At 38.6% G+C, this 21,947-nt stretch overlaps 2 protein-coding genes across 3 annotated transcripts in view; both read left to right on the forward strand.

The window, feature by feature from the left end:
* Positions 1 to 21,947, forward strand: part of WDR49 (WD repeat domain 49) — a 125,091-nt gene that overhangs the window by 91,473 nt on the left and 11,671 nt on the right. For both annotated transcript variants that reach the window (XM_040621645.1, XM_040621644.1), the window contains 5 exons: positions 1,375 to 1,562; positions 2,579 to 2,776; positions 6,348 to 6,529; positions 14,630 to 14,739; positions 17,395 to 17,541. In XM_040621645.1, coding sequence (XP_040477579.1) covers positions 1,375 to 1,562; positions 2,579 to 2,776; positions 6,348 to 6,529; positions 14,630 to 14,739; positions 17,395 to 17,541 — 825 coding nt within the window. The remainder of the gene's footprint in view (positions 1 to 1,374; positions 1,563 to 2,578; positions 2,777 to 6,347; positions 6,530 to 14,629; positions 14,740 to 17,394; positions 17,542 to 21,947) is intronic.
* The window catches only part of SERPINI2 (serpin family I member 2), a 52,568-nt gene continuing 49,681 nt past the window's right edge, over positions 19,061 to 21,947 (forward strand). Inside the window, exon 1 of the mRNA XM_008710322.2 lies at positions 19,061 to 19,894. The gene's annotated coding sequence lies outside the window, so the exon portion shown is untranslated. The remainder of the gene's footprint in view (positions 19,895 to 21,947) is intronic.

Here is a 21,947-nt window from a genome sequence, read left to right on the forward strand (position 1 = left end):
TGTTATGCATACTTTCCAGAATAAGTCAGAGTCCTGGTTAGTGCTTCGGCTGCATGTATGCCAAGACTGGTGCCACCAGATCACTTACTGTAGCCACTTGATATTATGTAGATGAAATAACCATTTGCTTAATTTCTGCCTTGTTTTCAATGGCTATGTTAGCATGGTATTGACACTGCCTGTATCTTCCCCAAATAAAAATCTGCTTTTGAGAATAAGGCATATTGTTTTACCTTTCATCTAAAAAAATGTGTTTTAAAGTATTTTTTCTTAATATGAACAGTCTAGACATATAGGTGTTATATGTGTGAAAAAAAAATACCCGAACTGCGTTTTCCATATTTACTTTCCCACTTTCAATTTGCACATAGAAGATCCGCATGATTTTTGTATAAAAATTTCCAACATTAAAACTCAATAAAGGTATACCTTTACAGAGTTTTAGAAACCTTGTGGAGTATTTAGAATAGACTTTGAAACGGTTAGATTCTAAAACTTTCTATTTTCTAGAACTCCCTTCTGCTCACAAAATGAACTATTATCCTGAAATTGCTCTCATTTCCTCAACACTAATTCTTCTTAATGTTATCAGTATTCCCAAATTGTTTCCACTGAAGCGGCTACAAGCCATTATTTCTACCTTAAACAGATATGATTGTTAATCGGCAGTACATTTGTGAAGTAAATTGAAAGTCATCTACAGATTTATCAAATAATAATAGGAACTTGGTCACAGAAGGATAATTTAGGTAGAGTGCTTCTACAAAGCATATAAAAATAGAAAATGAAAAGGTGAGTTCTAGGCCTATGAACCAAAAAAGTGTTCCATAAGGGCTCTCAATGAATTCTTGATGAAAAACTAAAAACAAGCTCATAAATAGAATCCTAAGCGTGATGCTACATAGAGAAATTAAAAGCTATGCTGCTATAACCACATATATGAACCCAGCTCCACGCAGGAGGAATTTTACTTCTTTGGTATATGTGTCCAATGGGTTATTAAGAAAGATGGGTTTTTGTAATTAGAATATCATCATAATATTGAAATTAATACTTTATAAGTTTATTTGGAGCAACAAATTAATTCTATCTAACTTTAAAAACCCAATTATATTGAAATAATGAAGGACAGGGAATTCAATGTAATGGAACATCTTGCATTTCCAATCTCATTTTATGCTCAACACAAACTAGTAAGGTTATCATAGCATTATCTCCATTTTATATTTGAGAGAGTCAAAGTGCTGGAAATTGGTATCAGGGCTACCTAGGTCTCTGATATCCATAAGCTTTTGACACGGCAAGCCACTGAGGACATTTTTTTCTGGTCTTTGTTGCCACATTTTCCTAATTACGTGTTGTCTTACACGTTAGGAGGAGCTAACCTGGTGTCATGTGGAGGATCTGGGTATGTCAGATTCTGGAATACATTTAAGAAGCAACTTCTGGCTGAATTCTTGGCTCATGGTGGAGTTGGATCCATTATTATGTCTACTGATAGGTCAAACCAATACCTCGCCACAGGAGATCTGGATGGACAGCTGAAAATTTGGGTTATAGAAGTAAATTGAAAGTATTCTCATCTCTTTATTAATTTTGATTTCCTTGTGTTGCAGACAACTATGAATCTTTTCTTATCTATCTCCTAGATAAGGGAAGACATGATCACTCCGAGTATTTTAAAGAAAATATCTACATGTATTGGGCAGAGACATCTCTTAAATAATTTATGGAGAAAAACAGATTGTTCTCAATATGAAAATCTCAAGTCAGGGGTGCCTAGGTAGCTTAGTCAGTTGACATGCCGACTCTGGGGTTCAGCTCACGTCATGATCTCATGGGTAGTGAGATCCAGCCCCACGTTGTCAGGCTCTGTGCTCAGTGGGTAGTCTGCTTGAGATTCTCCCTCTCCCTCTGCCCATCTCTCCACTTGCACTCCTGCTCTCTTCCCCTCTCAATATATATATATATACACACACATATATACATACATATATGTATATGTATGTATACGTAATCAAGTCAAAGTCATTCACCAAATTTAGAAATGCAGTGTTGTCAGTAAGGTATTGCAGCATTGTTTGAGCATAAATAATTAGGATATTCCTTATTTGAAATGAGACTATAAACCTAATTTAAACAGAGCACTGGCCCTTCATCCAACATTATTATCATCCTGAATTAGTTTGGGATTTTTGTGTCAGTGATTACCTGCTCAATTTCCTAATAATATTATAAAATTGTGGAATATGCAGCTATCTACACATGATAAAATTCATCTCTCTCAAATAACAGACTTTACTGTTCATTCTTTTTGCTTTTCATTCTTCCCCTCCCTTCTTCTTTTCGTTCTGCTTCTTGAGTTAGGCAAATCAGTTAGAAAGCTTTTTTTGACACTTAATACGATTTTTCTATACTCTGTTATCATGAACTATTCTTTTGCATTTGGAGAACAGAATATTGTACCCGAATGTACCTTTTTTCATTTCCGTATCAGACATTTTAAGAAAAAGTGTTATTTCACCTCAATAATTTAATATTTGGACTTTAAAGAATGCTGGCATTTCTTTTCATTCAGGAGTACTGTCTTAATTCCAGTAAGAGCAAAATCACCCAGGCCCCAGCTCTGATACGATCATTCCGCCCTCATGAAGACCAGATAAGTTCCTTAGCAATGTGTCAGCTGGGTGGCCGCTTACTGATTATCTCCTCGTCTGCAGACTGCAGCATTTGTGTGACTGACGTCTACAGTGCTCCTGTCTGGATCTTTGGTCAGGTAGAAATATTGCTTCTTTATTATTCTAGTATTTACTTGACATTTAGTATGAACTTGGGCTGATTTCTATTTGAATCTCGTCAGCTGTTAATGTTCATCAGTCATGAAAGAACTGACTCCCATTTCTGGAGCTATAGCTCTAGGCGTCTCTTGTCCTGTTTACCATTAACCATGACAGTTCATCAAGTGGAAGACTCTGGAGACATGGAAAGATGGCGGCTCTGTGCAGCTCAAAATGCCTCAGGATTTCTGAGAAAAATTTCTCCTTTAAAACTTCTTCAATTTCAACATCTAGTAAAAACACAGTGTGGATAAAATTACCATGTTATTCTTAAACAGGTAGAGGATAATGACTGTCAAGTAATAATCAAATACAGAAAATTTTAGAAAAAAAAACCAAAAAACTTCCTGTTCATTGTCTGATTTACTCCTGCCCAAATAACAACAGCCAACATTTGCTGAATTTTTCCTGTATGGCTAGGGCCCTGTTCTATGGTCTCCACATGAATTATCTCATGTAATCACAATTCCTCATCCCATGAGGGAGGAGCTCATCATTATTCCCATTTTACAAATGGGAAAACAGAGGCACAGAAAGTTTGAATCAATCTCCGGAGCTCACAAAGGCTAATACATAGGAGAGTTTGGTTTTTAACTCAAGCTGGCTCATTTCAGAGCTCATGCTTTTAACCCTTCCTCCCATGGACTAAGTTCCCATTTATACCTGTCTATTAAGAGAAATGGAAGTAGGGGACATGATAGACAGAAAAATATTCATGATCTCACATTTATTTTATTTTTTCCATTTGTTTTCATGGGAACTCTGTTCTTGTTCCCTTTGTGATCTGAAGGACAAAATATCAGTTTGATCTGTTTCAACCACTACTGTGGAGGCATGGTGGCATGAGGTCAGACTGGTGGCATGAGGTTGGGCTGCAACCTCAATTTCAGTCTGACTGGTTGACTTGGTTCTACTTGGCAGACTCCCTTGCCATTCAGGCCATGAGAACACAGCAACTATCTTCATGTTGGAAGACAAAGTGTTGTTGCTCTATTTTTGAATTGTTTTGATGATGTCAACCTGTCCTGAAAGAATTTTATACAACCCTATGGGATGCAAAGGGCAACGATAAATCAGAAAATAATCTGGGGTGGTGGGCTCATGTTTGGCTGGGTAATACAGGACTCTCAAGGTAGCACTCAGGAGCTGTACAGTCTCTTCTGCTCTGTAAATAAGGCAAGTGCTAGACTTTTCTCAGTCGGGAAAAAGAGCCTCTGAGTGGTAACTCACATAGGTGTGTGTGTAGATGTGGTGAATGAGGCAGAGGACCACAGCTGGCATTCTGAGCACAAAATGAGTTGGAAAGATGCTTCTGTAAGTGAAGAAGTTAATGTAATGCTGAATTGCTGTATGGCCATGCCTCATGGGCTCTGGGGAGTTGAAGTGGAGGTTAGAATGACAGGTAAAGAAACAGAGCATCATCAAGTGGGTGACATCTGGAGGCTAAGTTCCTTAGAGGCAGCTGAAGCAAGAAATAGCAGCATTCTAGGTGTGGGTGCCATATTGTGCCCACCAAACAGTAGTTGCGGCTAAATTTTATTTTAATTAAGAAGCGTGTGCTAGTAAAACTGTTCATTTTTATGCCTTTGGTATTTGTCCTTAGCTGTTTTGTAAAGTCTTTGTATTTTGAAGGATTTTAGCCTTAAAAAGCCTGTGTGAAAATAGTTTGGTTTTTTCCCCTTATGTTCAAGACAGGAAAAAGAGCTCCCAGAGCTGGAATAGTCTTAGAGAGTAAAGGCTGGCAAACCTGGGGACAGCTGGGTTTTCTAGTTTTTTCTGCTTGATATTCTCCCCCCGCCAAGGACTCACTTTGATCAAGCTGCCTTGAATGTAGGTGCTGCTGGTCCCAGAGGTGGGGTTGGGGTGAGGGGAAGAGAGAGGAGGGGGAAAGGAAGAGAATATGTTAGTAGATACTGGAAAATAGCAGCGGTGAATGTCCTTCTCATGGTGTATAAGAAGAGACGCTCTTTTAGAGAAAGAACAGAAGGATATGGAAGGCAGATGGTAATACATAGATAAGAAGGAGAAGAGACACAATTAGTAAACATAATTCGGATCAGAACAATTTTTGCTAAGCAAACTTGATGTGTTCAGTGTCTTGACTTTTGCTTTACATTTGAATGTTGTATTTGTCCTTTAGTTGAATTAATTCTTGTCTGGCAGCTATAAAAACAGGAGGAAAAGCAATAATGTATTTTAATTTCCTACATTAAGACTTAATTTTCTAATCACATGCAGTCAGATTAAAGTATTTAAAATGTAGCGCCATGTGATTCAATATATTTCATGAATGAAGTTATTTTTTAAATAAGTGTAAATAATTTTTATAACATAGCTATGGATCTGAGGTTGGTTTTCAAGTTAGATTCTTTTAAAAGTTAGAGTGTGGTATGTCTATTTCTGGAGTTGGAAAAATGGGGGTGGAGGTGATTTATCCATGGAGATATCCTTGTCCCAGGAAACTATCAGATGATTGTGCTATCGAAATAAATTAGGTGATGCATGCACGTGTTCAGGGCTCCTCCTTCAGTCGCATTGGGCAGAGTGTGGTCACCGGCATGTCTCCTCCTGGTCCTCTGGGGGCCCGTGTTGTGGGTTGTGCTTATTCACCCAATGTTAAAATTTGACTTAGTTGCCAATATTTAAACATAAAGGATTTCATATAAGATCCAGATTTCCTGCTTCTCTTGAAAAAGAACACGTCAGTCCCTGAGAGTAACTATAAAATGGATTCTAATTCACTGTAGTCCCCACCTTGCCCTAGTGCCAGCGAACGCTGGGGCTGAACTTCATTTGCTATTTATCACCTTAGAGGAGGCTTGGTTCATTCGTTGACTTGATCTTCCCAGCTACTGTAGGCATTTTCCTCTGTAATTCCTTCTGCCAAGATTAGCAGTTTGTAGGCCAGTCAGATATCCTAGGCATGTCAAACTCCCTCATATCACACAGGCTGTATTCCCTCATCCATTCCTGTGTATATGATGGGAATTGACATAAGACAAGGATGTTGGTTCTGTATTTCAAATATAAAAAAATGTCAATGAGAGCTTCTGCTAGATATTAAGAATTGTAGTCAAGTTTTGTGAAAACTATTATGTAACTCATATTGACAGTGAAAAATGCTCAATGATTTGATTGTTTTTTGAGACTTTTTAAGGAAGTTAGATGCAAAGAAAGTAGTTGTATGAAAAATTAACTGATAATCATTCAGCAGAAGTTTTGTTTCTAGTAAATATACTTCTTGTTATTCAAGATTTTAAAGTGGGAATATCGATTTTTTGAAGTTCATTATCTTTTCAGAGAATCTGGGTTTCTTATGACACTTACTACTTTCTACCTTTATTAAAGTTACATATAAATGTCTCATCTCCCTTATAAAACTGTAAGGTCTTTGAAGAACCATGTTTCATTTATTTTTTTGTGTGTACCCAGGACTTTAGTTAGTAGTGTATCACATAAATGTTCAGAGAAAATAAATGTCACGAAAATAAAATAAGTCTCTTTTTTCAGGCAAAGCATTGGCAGACTGAAAATTGTTTTTCCCTTTCTAAAAGAGATACTAACTTAATGAAAAGTGAGATTCAAGAAGAAAGTGTAAGGGAAATTCCTTTACTTCCTAAGGAGGAATCATGTTTAGACCTACCAGAACATTCTCTACTTGATAAGAAAAACAAAGATGAAACCAGATACAAGTAAGTAGTTTTAAATGTTACCTGGATGTCAACTGGAGTCAAGATAAGACCTACCAAGATTGGCCCAAACTTCCTTCTGTGCTCGTGGAACATGCAGTGACTACTTCCAGGGTGTGTGTGGTGGAGGGAGAATTCATATTCTCAGGGTTATTATACCTAGTTCAATTTCTTGCTTCCATTGAATTCTTGATTTGTACTCAGGATCTTCTAGTCTTCTGTTTCTGCTCCATCATCAACCTAATTGTGCAAATTAGCCCCTTTCCTCAAAAACAATATACTATATATGTGTGTGTATGTATGTATGTATGTATGTATCTATCTATCTATCTATCTATCTCAAAATGTATGTCAGATTTACTCCTGGTTTTGGTAGGGTGCACAGGGGTTTATATGACAAAAGTTCAAAGAGCTTAACTTTGATATTAGACATGACTCTTCTTTGAACTCCTCACCTTTTCTTCATTGTAAATGAAGCCCTTTCTTCTCTTCACCTGACTCTGCTAGATCCCATTCTTCTCTTCCTCTTTCTCTCTAATGTCAGGCAGTTTCAGTTATTTCTTTTCATTAACCCATGCTTTCATAATATTGTAAAAGATCTTATTTATTTATTTATTTATTTATTTATTTATTTATTTATTTATTTGAGGAGGGGGCGCTAGTGAGGAGTGGGGTGGAGGGGAGGGACAAGCAGACTCTGCACTGAGCACGGAGCCCCACCTGGCACAACCCCAGGACACTGAGATCCTCAACTGAGCTGAAATCAAGAGTCTTACATTTACCTGATTGAGCTACCCAGGCACCCCTCTCATAATTTCATCTTTCATGCTCAACAAATATTGTTTTAGAGAGGATGATTTTATTCATTGTATTTTCTCCGATAAAAATGAAATTTTTTTTTACCATGTGCATAATATTACTTGTGGGGGTTTATAGAAAAATTGCACAGAAAGTACAGAGAAAATACATACCCTACTCCCATCCCACACAGTGTCTCCCATTAGTGTGATGTATCTGTTACAATTTATGCACTAATATTGATACTTTATGAATAGCTAAAGTGCATGGTTTACATTAAGGAGGTTGATGGAAGTTTCTCTCATGACTACACTCAGGGACCTCTGTGCTGCCCATTTCTAAATTAATGTACCCTTTGGCCAATCTCCTGTGGCTCAACCCCACTAACTGGGGTTACCTATGGTGATACACATCCAGTGTGTTTCCATTACAGTCTCTCACAATGGTAGGCCCCCCTCTTGTACAACTTCTCCTAAGTCAACTTCAGCTTGGCCCATAGGAAGCTCACACATTCTTACCGCACCAGCTGCTGCCTGGTTGCCCCTTCTTGCCCTACTCACGTGGTAGCTCCAGTCACAGCTTTTTGCCTGTAGACTTTTTCAGGTATTGATGAGTCACTGATCCATTCTGTCCCTCTAATGGTTACCCCCATGGGGCATACACTAAACTCTGACTGGTTCATGCAAGAAGAAGCTAGAAGTGAAGGGGAAGCTTCCTTCCTCTCCCAGGGCAGTGGGGCTAAATGCATACCTACATCTCTCTCCTCTCTTACCGCATCTTTGGTCTGTTTGTATCGTGGAGTGCTGGCAGGCCTGGGTGTTGGCAGGTTTGTTGTAGAGCTATCTCCTTGTCCTGCACAAAGAATCTAGCACCTTACTCTGAAATATCAGAATAACTTTTGTCTCTTAATTAATGAGTTATTTTGCTTTCAGACTTTTTAGACCTCTGCAGACAGGGAGATAGAAGGAAAAAAAAATCCCCTTTTAAACATCCTGTTACACTAAATTACACTTTGGTATTTGTTCTTCCATTTCCTTGAATTATGGCTTGCTGAAATGTCAAGTGGCATTTTACTTTCAGGCAGAAGGATCTTTTCAATTTAGAAATATAGCATGACCAATCCTGTACAATAATAGAATGCTGGGAATGGAAAGATTTTAGACATGAGAAACAGCCCCCACCCAGCCACCCAACTCAATTTTACAGATGAGGAACTGAAGTTACCCCAGGGTAACACAGATTGAGCGTTGTTTCTCTTCCTGTCACGCTCCTAGCAGAACGAAGGCAAGTATCATCACACATTCTCATTTAAAAGTATTTCAGCTAATATACTAATTTCCTGTTCCTTATGACACACTCAATTATTTTTTTAAATCAGCTTTTCCTTTGAAATTTCCAGCAGTAAGAAGCTAAGTTGCCTCTATTACACTGCATCTTTTCAAACAACAATACATCAAAAAATGCCTGTGATCTTTAAAATTTCTGCTTTATCTAATTCAGATGACTGAATTGAAATAATTTTAGGACTTTATAGTAAGCAGATAGTACAGAAGAGTGTCACTTTGGAATTATTGAACTAATTGAGAGAAAAAGGTGAAAAACGTATTCTCAGAATTGGCTTGCCAGGTACATCCTTCACTTTTCCTAGGAACACGACCAGGGATCCTCTGTGGAAAACATACCAGTGCAATGTAATTATCAGTTGGAAAATGTCCTCCGTGGCCTCCATCCAATACTGAAGAGACTACTGATGATTTTCTCCTTAAGAGAATATTATTCTCAAGGACGTGCCCTATTCCTAATCAGATTGGTAAATACAAGGAGGGAATCTTGCCAGTTCCGGTCCATTTGCAAACATATTTTTAAAAATACATGAAAGAATTTAAGGGAACTAAAGAGAGAAAAGCACAGCTGGTGAGTCTGTGTGCAGGTGGGGATATGTTCGGAGGGAGGCAAAACAGTAAGAAAGATGGAGATGCAAAAAGGAAAAGCCAATCGAACGTGGAAGAAGCAGGAAAAATAAAGGGAAAAATCAAATGCTTTAAAGCTATATTCTCATCTTAACTCCCAAGATCCTCTCTCCAGGATAAAAATCTTGGCATATATTATCTTCTGGCTTATACATAAATAACAGGTTTCCATAGCGCTTAAGGTATTGTACAATATTATGTGTGAGAAGTGGGTAGGTGGTAAAATGTCATTTTCAATTTAAGTCCTGGGGAGATGAAGATGAATATAGAATTTAAGAGAGTAGTAGAAAGTCCTAATGCTAGGTTAGCGTTGATAAAGAGAAACGGATTTCCACCTTCCTAAGATTCTGCAAAAGTGAAAAAAAAAAAAAGGAAGAAATAAATGAAAGGGTAAAATAGGTAAAAAACAAAACAAAACAAAAAAAACCCAAACCACGGACATGCATTTTTCTTCATTTATAGCAATGTTTGACTTCTAGGCTCATTCGAAATTATTCTTATCTGGAAAAGATAAAGATGAAATGAATAACTCAGACAATAGAACTTTAGAGTATTTCTTTACTGCAAAAATAGTACATGTTTTTAAGGAGAAGTTTTGGATGTACAAACAAGAAAGAACGAAAAAGATGAAAAATCACCTGTTGTAAAACTGGTGCTGACCCTAAGGCATTTCCAGTTCCAGGCAAATAAGCAAATAAACAAATGTACATCTTATGAAAACAAAGCCTTACATATATAGGTTATAACCTGTTTTATCATTCAAAATATACACAGGGAGTCCATTTCTGTGCGAATTAACAGGAGTGGCCACAGACATCCACATCTCTACTGACACCGGAGGAACTTAGGAGTTTTGTACCCATTTCCTTTCTTTCAAGCATTCAGACTGTTTACAGATGTTATCTGGGAAAACATTTCTTAAACGCCTTCATGCACACATGTTAGAAGACCCAACGGCTTTCATCATGAGAATAAATTCGTCAAAATGAAGTTGCCGAGTCCCAAGTTTCAAAGGCCTTTGGGTCTTCTTGCTAAGATGCTGTTCCCCCACCAGCAGTGCATAGAAACTGCTGCCTCAGAACCAACACTGGATGTTGTCATTGTCCTAAAACTGTTGCCATGGTATCTCATCATTGTTTTCAGTTGAATTTTTTAATTATTTGTGAGAGTGATCTTTTTTCCCCCACGTTTATTAACCTTTAACAGTTTAATAATGAACTTGAAAGAGGTATTAGACTCAACCAATTCCTGTCACATCCTTCAGAGAAGCACATCCCAGACTCTTCTTCAATAATTCCTATGGGATGCACTCACCATCTTAAAGATGGCCTTCTCTGTTATTGAACCAGTCTTTATTATGGAATGACTCTCATGTTAAGTCAAATCTATCCATGTGTAGAACTCTCTCTCAGTGATCTTCATTCTTATTCTGGGGCAACAAAGAGCAAGTCTACTCTACCTTCTGTTATCTGACACTTTTCACTTTGGCTGCCATTTCAAAAGTGGGGAAAGGGTTAATGATCAGACACCAGGATAAAAGAATCAGATGGGAAATGAAATAGAAATTTCCATTAATTTCTCAGTAAGTTTGTATAAGACAGAAGGCACCCTTAAAATTGATGTTTCTTAGACATGAGATATTATTATGCTGTTCTAAATTCCTTATTATGGTTAGGAGGGAATTGATATTTAATATTATTTATATGCTGTTGATTACCTAATTATCCTGCCAGTAGATCTTCTGTGAGAAATTAAATTAGAAAATTTATGGACAGCTATATAAGAAAAAATACACAAAACATTAAAATCACATTTTAAATTAGGCCTTTTATGACATAAAATGCTTGGAGGATTGACAGTCTACTTTTGCCAACAATCTGTGGCAATAATCATCTTTTGCCCATGTATAACAAATGAAAGCAAATGAAAGTCTACTCAATTTTTAAAGTTTAAGTCTTAAAAATACTAGTACAGCAAGCTATTATTTTTGAAAGTACCACCTCTCATTTTTTGTCTCCTCATCCTGATAGTTCCCAAGAGTATTAGGGCTGGCCATAGAGGATGATGGAACTCCCTACTTTGAGTGGGAAATATTTTCTTATTCTTGCTTAAAGTGATAGTAGGCAGTACTTATTGAGCTCCTACCGTATTCCAGGCTCTAAGGTCTTTACGTGTTTACCTCATTTAATTGTCCCTGTAATCTTTGGCGATGGTTATAATTAACATCCCCGTCTCATGACTAGGAGAGCAAGGCAGAAAGAAGTTAAACGATTTGCCCAGTGTCAGCCCACCAGCAAGAGATAAACCAGAGATCCCAAAGCAGGCCTTCTGGCTCCAGAGCCAGTGCACTTTGTCACCACTCCATACTGCCTACCCAACAAGCATGATGTGACAATATGGAAAAGTTATTGGTTTCTGAGTCAAGTGATGAAACATTTTGTCAGATACCTGCTATGCATAAGCCACTACTCTAGACGCTTTTGCTTTCCTTTAATGCCTGCTAGGGCACTTGGGGACTTGTCACATATCATCTTTCCCTCTTCCTATATCCTGAACCAAGAGATGGGAGATCAGTTAGAGCCTTTCTCTCTCATAGAATTGATGGCAAGGCTGCCAGAGCCCATAGTTGGTCCTCTTCTGGCATCACCATATAAGACCTTTTTGCAAAGTTTTAACTCCAAGCCCTTTATTACATTATTCTGCATTTTTATCTTCATCCATTAGGAATATTGGAATTTGGGGAATATTCACCTCTTTCCAGTTGTGTGTGCATTTTCATAGTAACCATTTCCCCAAATGTCACATATCTATGGAAAGGAAGCAATAAGTTAGGCTTTGCATATGAAGTTGATCCTGCTATCTAGTGGTTCATAGAACTGCCCTGAGGTTACAGCTTTGTGACTATGGCTGTCCTTCTGTGGCAGTCTGAGATCTCAGTCGTACAATTTAGTGTGATTCCCAGGATAGTCTTTCCTACCTTATGCCTACCCCTTTCCCTCTGTGGATTTAACTTTTTAGTGGAGATAGGCAAAGTGATTTTAGTATCGCTGAATGAGAGAGCCTAGAAAGCAAATAGCCTAAAAGCAGGAAAGAGGTTAGAGTGACTTGGGAAAATAAAGGTATGTTGTTATCTAGTCCAAAGTTAGACCTCCCTACTTTTAGGCCTCCTGCAACAGTTTGTACCTCAGTTTAAAACAGTAATACTTTTTTTGGGGGAAAATAGTATTAACCTAATGACTATAAGGCATAACTGTACTATACTCTACCCTTCCTGTACCTACCACCAACATCTTATTGTTACAGATTCTCTTACTATCTTAAAATGACTCTCTAAGGATGCCATTGTTGTGGTTTTCCAAGCCCAGAAAGTGGCTAAATAATATGTTCTGATTCCTGAGGGATTGCACATTGTGAGGGAAGCATTCCAGTGTGCTTTGGGGGAAAAATGCCACCTGCTTCAGTCTTTGGATGCCAAATATTCCCTTTTAAAAAAAATCTATAATTCCAAATAATTTATGTGGATACTTCACCCAATCAAGGAAATAGAACTTAACTCCCATTACCCTCCCCCCCCAAGCACAGGCTTGGAAACTTGCTTCTGGAGGGTAGTATATGGAAAAGAAGGGAAAAGTAACTTTACAGGGCAGAAGCTTGGCAAACATAACCTTGGCCAATGGTAAGGTTAACATCAACAGTGATAAGGCAGGTTGATAACATGTACCCTTGATAAAATGTAATGAGAATAGCACTTCATCTCCTTTGACTTCCTCCCAACAACCCGTAACCCCCCATCTAACCCTAAGAAAAACATCAGATAAACCCAAATTGAAGGGCATTCTACAAAAATATCTGACAAGTATTCCTCAAAACTGTCAAGGTCATAAAAAACCAGGAAAGTCTGAGAAACTGTCAGAAACCAGAGGAAGCTAAGGAGTCAGAAAGCTAAATATAATGTGATTTCTTGGGACAGAAAAGAGGACATTAGGAAAATCCTAATAAAATATTGAGTTTAGTTAAGAGTCATGTACCAATACTGGCTTCTTAGTTGTGATAAATGGTAATGTAAGATGTTAACAATAGGGACAGCTGGGTGAGGGATAGAGCAGAACTCTGTGCTACGCTATCTTCACAACCTTTCTGTAAATATAAAATAACTCTAAAATGAAAAGTTTATTTATGTATAAAAAAGCAATCAATAAATTGCTACTTAAAGCTATATAAATAGCACACAATATTAACTTTGAGATACATAGACTTAATTTCACTTGTATTGATATTTTAAACTCTTGAGTTTGGGAAATACAGTCCAAATAGAGCAGAGGGAAAGGAAGGAGGGAAATGAAACATTTATTGAACAGCATTATTCATTAGACACATCGCCAAACAGCCATCCATCTCCTCTCCTTCGAAACCACAGTGAGAATCTCATTGTGCAGAGCAGGAAATTGGGGCTGAAGAGTATAGGAAACCTCTCCAGGTTCTCCAGCTACTCTGGAGGCAGCAGAAATGAGAATAAAAGGGGGTGAGAGAGCGGTCAGCAGGAGGGCTAACAGATGCAAGGAAGGGAGGCGTCAGGGAGAGGGCAGGCCCCAGGGCTCCCGGCAATTGTGTGAAAAATGGGTGTGTTTTCTGACCTGAGGCCTCCAAGAGAATAAAACGATTTTGGGAAACACAGCTTGTCTCCATAGAGGTAGAGGTCTATACAGTGAATGTTAAATATAGTTGAGACCATTTCCTGTTTTCTGACAGGAATTATGTACAACTAAATAATGATTTCACTCCCTGTGTTTTATTGAAAACATTTTTTCCATGGATTCAAGCTAATCTAAAGTTTTCCTATAGATTCATATGACAAGCCTCAAAAATATTGACCTTTTTTTTTGCATTTTGGATACCGTAAGTGAAGATCCAGGCCTCATACTGGATAAGGTTTTGCCATGTACCACCGGTTAGCCCATATAATTTATACACAGGGCAAGAATGGCATGTGCTTCTGTGAAATTTTCTTCTGCATAATTTTTTCTCTGACCTTCTGGTTGCTATGGGAATCTTTGCTTAACTAGCCTCTTGGCCTCTCTGGCTCTTACCCTTTTATATAATCACCTGGCTAACAGCCATTTTATTCAAAGATATGGCTTGATTAGTATAAACAAATGTCATCACTTGGGCCCACGATATAGAGGGTCTTTTTATTTGTCTGGTTGGGTTTGTTTGTTTTTTGTTTTTTGTTTTGTTTTTTTTTTTGGTCAAAGTAAGATATGTATTTAAAGCCTGAAAGTGCTGATTTGTCCTTTGTGGCTGATATTTTATTTTGTCATGTATTATTTTCTTCCAGTGTCAGACCATCAGAAGTCATAAATTTAGGTATAAAATATAAGGAAAGAAATATCTTTAAGAAAAAAACAAGTAACCTTTACAGTGGTGAAGGTATAGAAAAATCATCCAGTAAGTAATCACTCTTGACATATTTTTATAGTGTTATTATTTTATAGATTGGTATGAATATGATAAATAGGTACTCTGTGTGCCAGGAATGCTGGTATTCCTTAATAAATGTGAAGGTAAGATCCTGTGATCTCTAACAAAGGAGGAAAGTGAGGCTCAGAGACATCAATGATCTGTCCAAGACTGCACAGGATATGAATGGCAGGAGTAGAAGATCTAAGCCAGAAAACACACATAAAGCGCTCATTATAGTTTCCAAAATAGGGTTGCCGCAGAACGTCAATTCTCTCCCGTAAGTATATAAGAGATGAAAATGAATAAAAACTATCTTTGCTCTAAGGATGCCCAATATGAGTTTAGTTTGGGCTAACCAGAAAAAGAATTATAAAAAAAAGTAATTGAAATAAAAGAATTGTTATCATACTGAAGGGTATTGTTTAGAAGTGTAGCAGGAGGGGCACCTGGGTGGCTCCGTTGGTTAAGCATTTGACTCTTGGTTTCAGCTCAGGTCACGATCTCAGGGTCATGAGATCCAGCCCTGAGTCAGGCTCACTGGGGAGTCTGCTTGAGGTTTCTCTCCCTCTACTCCTACACACACACACACACACACACACTCTCTCTCTCTCTCTCTCTCTCAAATAAATAAATCTTAAAAAACAGAAGTATAGTGAGAATAATTTCCAAAACTCCATCATATGAAAATATTTCACTCACTGCCAATCTTGTTTAAACTTATGTCCAAGGGGTAGCTGTAGTTTCATAGAGCAGATACATTACTTTTAGAATTTCTACTGAAATTTTGCTGCCAAAATGTACATCATTATTTAATATTCAATGCACATTTATAAACTAATCTACTCCATAGGCTTTTTGTCAGGATTACATGAGATGATATGTGTAAAGTACTTGTAACAGTGCCTGGCATATTATAGAAACTTGAGATAATTACTAATTACTAATGTTGTTGTTATTATTATTACTATTATACCTTGGAGCACGACCTTTGGAGTGAAACATACTTGAGCTTAAGTTCAAGATCTGCTATTTACTAGATAGGTAAATTCAGGCAAGTTATTAAAGTATCTTGAGCCTCAGTTTCTTCATCTGGCAGATGGGCATAATGATTTCTCGTTTGGTTTGACATAACACGTTGATTCTTAAAGTATGTCCCATGGCCGGCAGCATGAACATCACCTGGAGCTTAGAAATGTACATTCTGGGGCCGGATCCCTAGCCTACGAAATCAGAAATGGGAGGGATGTATAGCAGCTTGTGCTTTAACAAGCCCTCCAGGTGCTTGAAGGGCCTGGTTACATTTGGGAGCCACCGACAGCTCAGGACTCGGCCCATAGCGAGTGCTGAATATGTACTGGTTCCCTTTTCTTAGATACTGAGCCGCCACGATGACAAAAGCACAGTTCTACCTTTGCAGCGCTAACAAATCAAACAAACATAAAATCACATCTTGAGTGAAGCTTTCTCCATTTATCCCATGAAGCAAAAAGAAAATTTTTTCCCGTCGTCTATCGTCCAAGACTTCGCTTTTAAGTGCATGAACAATGATGAGGGAACAGAAGGCAAGCTGAGGACAAAGCAGAAACTGACGCCCTGCAACCCCCCTCCCCCATGGGATGTATCTGACGTTCCTCAGGCACCCCTGGCTGCCCTAAAGGACAAAGAAATAGTTAACCTATAGACACCACAATCCTGCAAGACTTGAGTCTCCCTCAGTTTACAAATGTCTTAGCAGTTTACAAGAACAGAAGGATTTCTACTAATAACCTAGCTTCCTGAAGGGAATGTAGATACAATTAAATGTCCTTATAATCTGCAGGCTCCAGGAAGTTCCCAACTATCTTCATGTTAACGCCTTGCTAGAGGGAAAAACAGCCTGAACTTGATAATGGCAAGGCCTCCGGTATCTTGTGAATCTTCTTTAACATATGAAAGTATTTTCTCAACCTCTCTTTTTCCTTACCTCCCCCAACCCCATGGTATATAATCAGCCGCCCCTCACAGCCCGGGGCAGCAGCTCTTTCTGCCCACGGGTCCTGTCCCTGTGCTTTCATAAACCACCCTTTTTGCACCAAAGACGCCTCAAGAATTCTTCCTTGGTCGTGGGCTCCGGACCCCACCCCACTGAACCTCGCGAGTATTCCGTGTCCTTATCAAACAAAGCAGCTTTCCTTTCCATCATCTCATTGTGGGCATCTGCAGTAAGATAGCACAGCTCTGGTTTACATGTTAGCGAAATTAAAAAGTACCTGCAAATTCAAAATTTCAGATACATGGTGAAATGCTAAAAACAAGATTCCATCTTACGAAAGATTCCGTTTCCTGGTAGATAAAAGAGAAACTGGAGCTTTTCCAAAACTGCAGAATCCACATTTTCAAGGGAAAGTAGCAAAAGAATACAAAATAAAAAATAAATGAAAGGGGAGCCTTGAGTTCCTTTTGGTCCCTTTGAATCAAAGGGCCGTGGATTTATCAGGAACAGCTGTGTTTATAGGGTTTGCTGATCACTGCAGCTGTAGCAGCTGAGGAACGGGAAGGTTAAATTTTAAAAAGTGAACTTGGAAATGTGCTAGCTCCTTCCGAGGAATTAATGACACTGTATGTTTTTCCTAGCGTCTCCTAAAACCTACTGTTTCGAAGGTGCATTTAGGTCGTTAAGCATCGGAGCCCTGAAAGACCTTCCCGAAGTGGAGAAACCAGCCTTTCTTCTAGACCCAGAGAAGTACTTCAGGGAAGAGCCAGAGGAAGAATGTTCCCAAATTCCAGAGCTTCCATCGCTCTCTGAAAGTAAGTCCTCAGCCTCCATCCCCTTCAGCCTTCTCTCCCCATTACACTCAAACGCTCAAAAAAAAAAAAAAAAAAAAAAAAAAAACCAACGTCGGAGAGCATGGAAGTAACATGTTTGCCTTGTAGGTTGCCGTGAAAGGAAGCGTGGTTTGACTGTTAAGATTTATAGCTCAGCTGCTGATCCGTGCTCTCAAAAAGGGCAGCCAACAGGCTGGAATACATTATAAGAATATTTTTATTTTGTCACTTTTCTGAAGTCAGAATGCCATGAATATATATTATGAGCCTGCCATGGATGAGAACCCCTTCCCCCAAATCATCTTCATTTGCAAAACTGATGCCAGAGACGGAGCTATCCTAAGACTGCTTGAGAGCAGAGTCTCTGACAAACTGGTTTTTGTTCTTTTCGGTTGGAACACTATAGAGGCTACTTCATGTGCATTGTATCAGAGACTCCCAGCTGCAGTGCTAGGCTTAGATAATGAAAGGACAAGAAAGCTTAGCTTAGAAAAACAGAAGTGAATGATCTCTAAAGATTCAGAAGCAAGGTGTGCAAAAGAATGCTCTCTTTTTCAAATGGTTATAGGCTTCCAAGCTGCTAAGAGTTTGAAGAACAGTGTCTGTACAGAAATCCTACCCACGTGGTGGGGCCCTACGGGAGTGCCGGAAGCCCAGCCTGACTCTCAGTGAGGCACTCGGAGAGCATATGGACACTGCAGGGAGCTCATTTAAAATAATTAATGAAAAGTGCATATTTCCAACTTGTCACAGTCAAAAGATCAGAACTGCACTCGAACCATCTGAGATCTGTGGTTTTTAAACTTTTTAGATCCTCTGAGATGAGGGTTCAACATCATGCTTGAGAAATAATAACCCTTGCAGGAGGGAGGCCTTTCTCTGTGTCCACGCTGCAGGAAGTTGCAGCCTCACGTCTTGCCTGGTTCCCTGTGGGAAAGGAGAACAGCTGGTCAACTTTTTTTTTTTTTTGAAATTCCACTTGTGAGCAAGGTACAGCTGTCATTCCTCATTGCCGTAGTTTCCAGTCTAATTATTATCAGCTTCCTTTTGCCCTTACTCAAGAGTTTTTCTTTCTAAACTTATAATCATTTATTTGGTCTCATGAGGGTCATCTAATGGTTTCTGCTCATTTCTTTTAAAACCATGAGTCCATAAATTCCGGGGCTCTACATAACCATTTGTGCATCTGACACGGCTTTCAGTCTATCATCCTGGTATTTTTTTTCCCCAGGATGATTCATCTTTTAAGAATAAAAATGGGAAGTACTTGTCTTATGCTCCTGAGTCACAGACAGAAGAGAATCTAGGGAACAGACAGTAAAAAAATGATCCACTTAGCCAGGACAAAGTGTAAAGACAGTAGAGACATAGGGACGCCTGGGTGACTCAGTCGGGTAAGCGTCTACCTTCAGCTCAGGTTACAATCTTGGGGTCCTGGGATCGAGCTCTGTGTCGGGCTCCATGCTCAGCGGGGAGTCTGCTTCTCTCTCTCCCTCTGCCCCTCCCCACCCCTTTCTCTCTCTCTCTTTCTGTCTCAAATAAATAAATAAAATGTTAAAAAAGAAGACAGTAGGGACATAGAACACACACAGGGGAGGAAACCAAGATGGAGCGATCAGAACTGAGGGAAGAGAAATAGAAGACAGGGAGTACTCAAACGCTGGGGAGCAAGAAAGTGGGAGAGGTCAGCAGTGAGGGCAGCAAACGCCTCTCCTCAGAGGTGCAAGCTCCTGTGAGCAGCCTTGTACAGTCTGCAGCAGGAGAACTCTTCCTCATGGGTAGGTGGTCGTGCGTGGGGGGAGCTGGGGGGTAGATGGCTGGATGGACATACCTAAAATATGCTAACACATTTTCAAAGAAATTTTTTTTCTCCTGGATTTTACAATATAATTTTTTCCTGTAATTTTCACAGTTTTTTTTTTAAATACGTTTTTCTCTCCTTTTTCTTTTTTTATTTTCTTCTTCAGCTTTTCATCCTTTGCTCTCTTTTCAGTATTTCCACTTACCTGCCTTCTCTGCAAGTGAAAATAGTTCTTTTTTTAAAGTTCCACCAATATAAGGGAGAGATAGATGCAGACTTTGAGGACAATGGAATGCGTGACATGTGACACCATGTTCCATGGACGCACCAAGGGAGAAGCCAGATGAACTGTGGCTGGGGCATAGGAAGCAATGCAGAGTGGTGGTCACACACTTAGGAAGGGCAAGAGTCCACAGGACGAAGGAGGAGGAAGAAACATCAAGATCAAGGAAACAGTGTAAGGAAAGGCACATCGGGGATGAAGTAGGGCAGACGTCCACATCATTCCAAGTTGGCTACACTGGGAGACTTTAGGTAAGTGAGTCTGACACACATGAGTAGAGTTTAGAATGTGTTGAGTTTGAGATACTGGTTTGCTTTTTAGAAGTAAAGGTCTTGAGGATGGCAGAGGACTGTAACAGGCTTTGTATAATATCCTAGAGTCTTCAACTAGCAGATACTGCAATAATGTTTGCTCACTTAGGTGTCTGGCCTTTTCTGAGGTAGATACGGAATGCCTCTGTGCACAGGCTGGCCCCTGTGCTGGAGGCTGGAGACAAAGAGTTAACGTGGAGAGGCCCAGCCTTCAAAGATCTTGAAGACTAGTTGGCAAAATAGGTAAGGAAATGAATAATTACGTTTTACACCAAGGGCTATGATAGAGAAATGCACTAGCTATCATGGGACCACATGGAGATTCATAGATGGTTTTTGGGGAGAAACCTGATGAGGTCAAGCTAGATACTAAAAATCAAGTTGCTATTAGGTAAGAAAAAAAGGGGGATGATATTTCTGGCAAAGGAGTAACTTATGCAAATGTTAGGTGGTACAAGTAACAAGTGCTAAGGGAGCTATTTGTAGTTCCAAGTGGCTAGGTTCTAGAAGGGGCATGACGAGAATTCAGACTAGGCAGGTAAATGGGGGACAGATCATGGAGCACCTGGGGTACTATGCTAAAGACCTTGGCATTTATTTTATCAGAAACGAGGACCCATTGGAATGTTTCAGTCAAGTATTTTGAATAATTCCATTTCATCCTTCTATTAATTCTTCTGTTTTTATATTTCTTTGTATTATTCTTTTAGTGATTGCTCCAGAGTTTTCAGTACTCTTTTCTGTGCCCTTTATTTCTTCTTGTAATAGTAGGCTTCTACCAGGATTATTTTTCTTCGGTCTGAAGAATGTCCTGCAGTATTTCTTATAATGTGGATTGGCTGGTGAGTAATTTCCCCAGCTTTTATGTGTCTGAAAAATGCACTTATTTCATTTTGGCTTTGGAAGGATATTGTCACTGGGTTTAAAACCCTAAACAGCAGTGTTGGTTTTTTTTTCGTTCTTTCAGCTTTTTAAAGATAGTGTCCCATTGTTTCCTTGCACCCATAATTCCTGTTTAAAATTCAGATCTTAATATTGTTGTGGCTTCTTTGAATGTAGTTTCTTCTTTTTTAATCTGGCTCCTTTAAAGATTTTTCTCTTTATCCTTAGTTTTGAGCAGTTTTATCATGATGGATAGAAATACACATTTCTCAGTATTTACATTGCTTGGGGTTGATAGGAATTCTCAACCAAATCTTTTTTCAATTTTGAACAATTCTCAGCCATTATCTTTTTGAATATTGTTTCTTTCCAATTCTCACTTTCCTGTCCTTTTGGGATTGCAAATCTGCATGTATTAGACATTCTTTTTATCGTAAACGTTTCTTACATTCTTCTCTTCTTTCCATTTTATTTTCCTCTCTGGGCTTTATTTTAGGTACTTTATATTGACTTGCCTTTGCATTCACTAAGCCTGTCTTTGCCAGTCTGCTCTTAAACTCATGTGATCAGTTCCCAATTTCAGATTTCACATATATATATATTTTCAGTTCTAGATTGCCATTTGAACCTCTTTTTATATAGCTTTTAATTTTCAGTTGAAATTATTCATGTTTTTATCCATTTCATCCAAATTTTCTGTTTTCTTTAATATGTTTATAATAGTAATTTTAAAGCTCTGGCCTGCTAACATCAATATCTGAATGATCTTGGGGTCTGCTTCTACTGCCTATTTTCTCCTCTTGGTTATCAGTCACTTTTCCCTTCTTCATTACGAGTCTTGTAATTTTTGTACATTTTTTAATTGTATGACAGAAATTACATATATAAGATCTATAGATACTGAAATTAATGTTATTTTCTCCCAGAGATAGTTTACCCTTTCCTTAATCGTGCAGAGAACAGGAAGGGCAGATCACGTTAATTCAATTGGGAATTGAGCTTGGTCAGTGCTTGGTTACAGCTTTAGTTAGATTTAGTCTACCTCTGATTTCAAATATCTGTTTTAAGCTTCTTCTTTTATTGGTATATTGTCTCCTAAGTACTGCAAGAT

The sequence above is a fragment of the Ursus maritimus genome, unplaced genomic scaffold, assembly GCF_017311325.1.
Source record: "Ursus maritimus isolate PB19 unplaced genomic scaffold, ASM1731132v1 scaffold_4, whole genome shotgun sequence".
Taxonomy (NCBI): domain Eukaryota; kingdom Metazoa; phylum Chordata; class Mammalia; order Carnivora; family Ursidae; genus Ursus; species Ursus maritimus.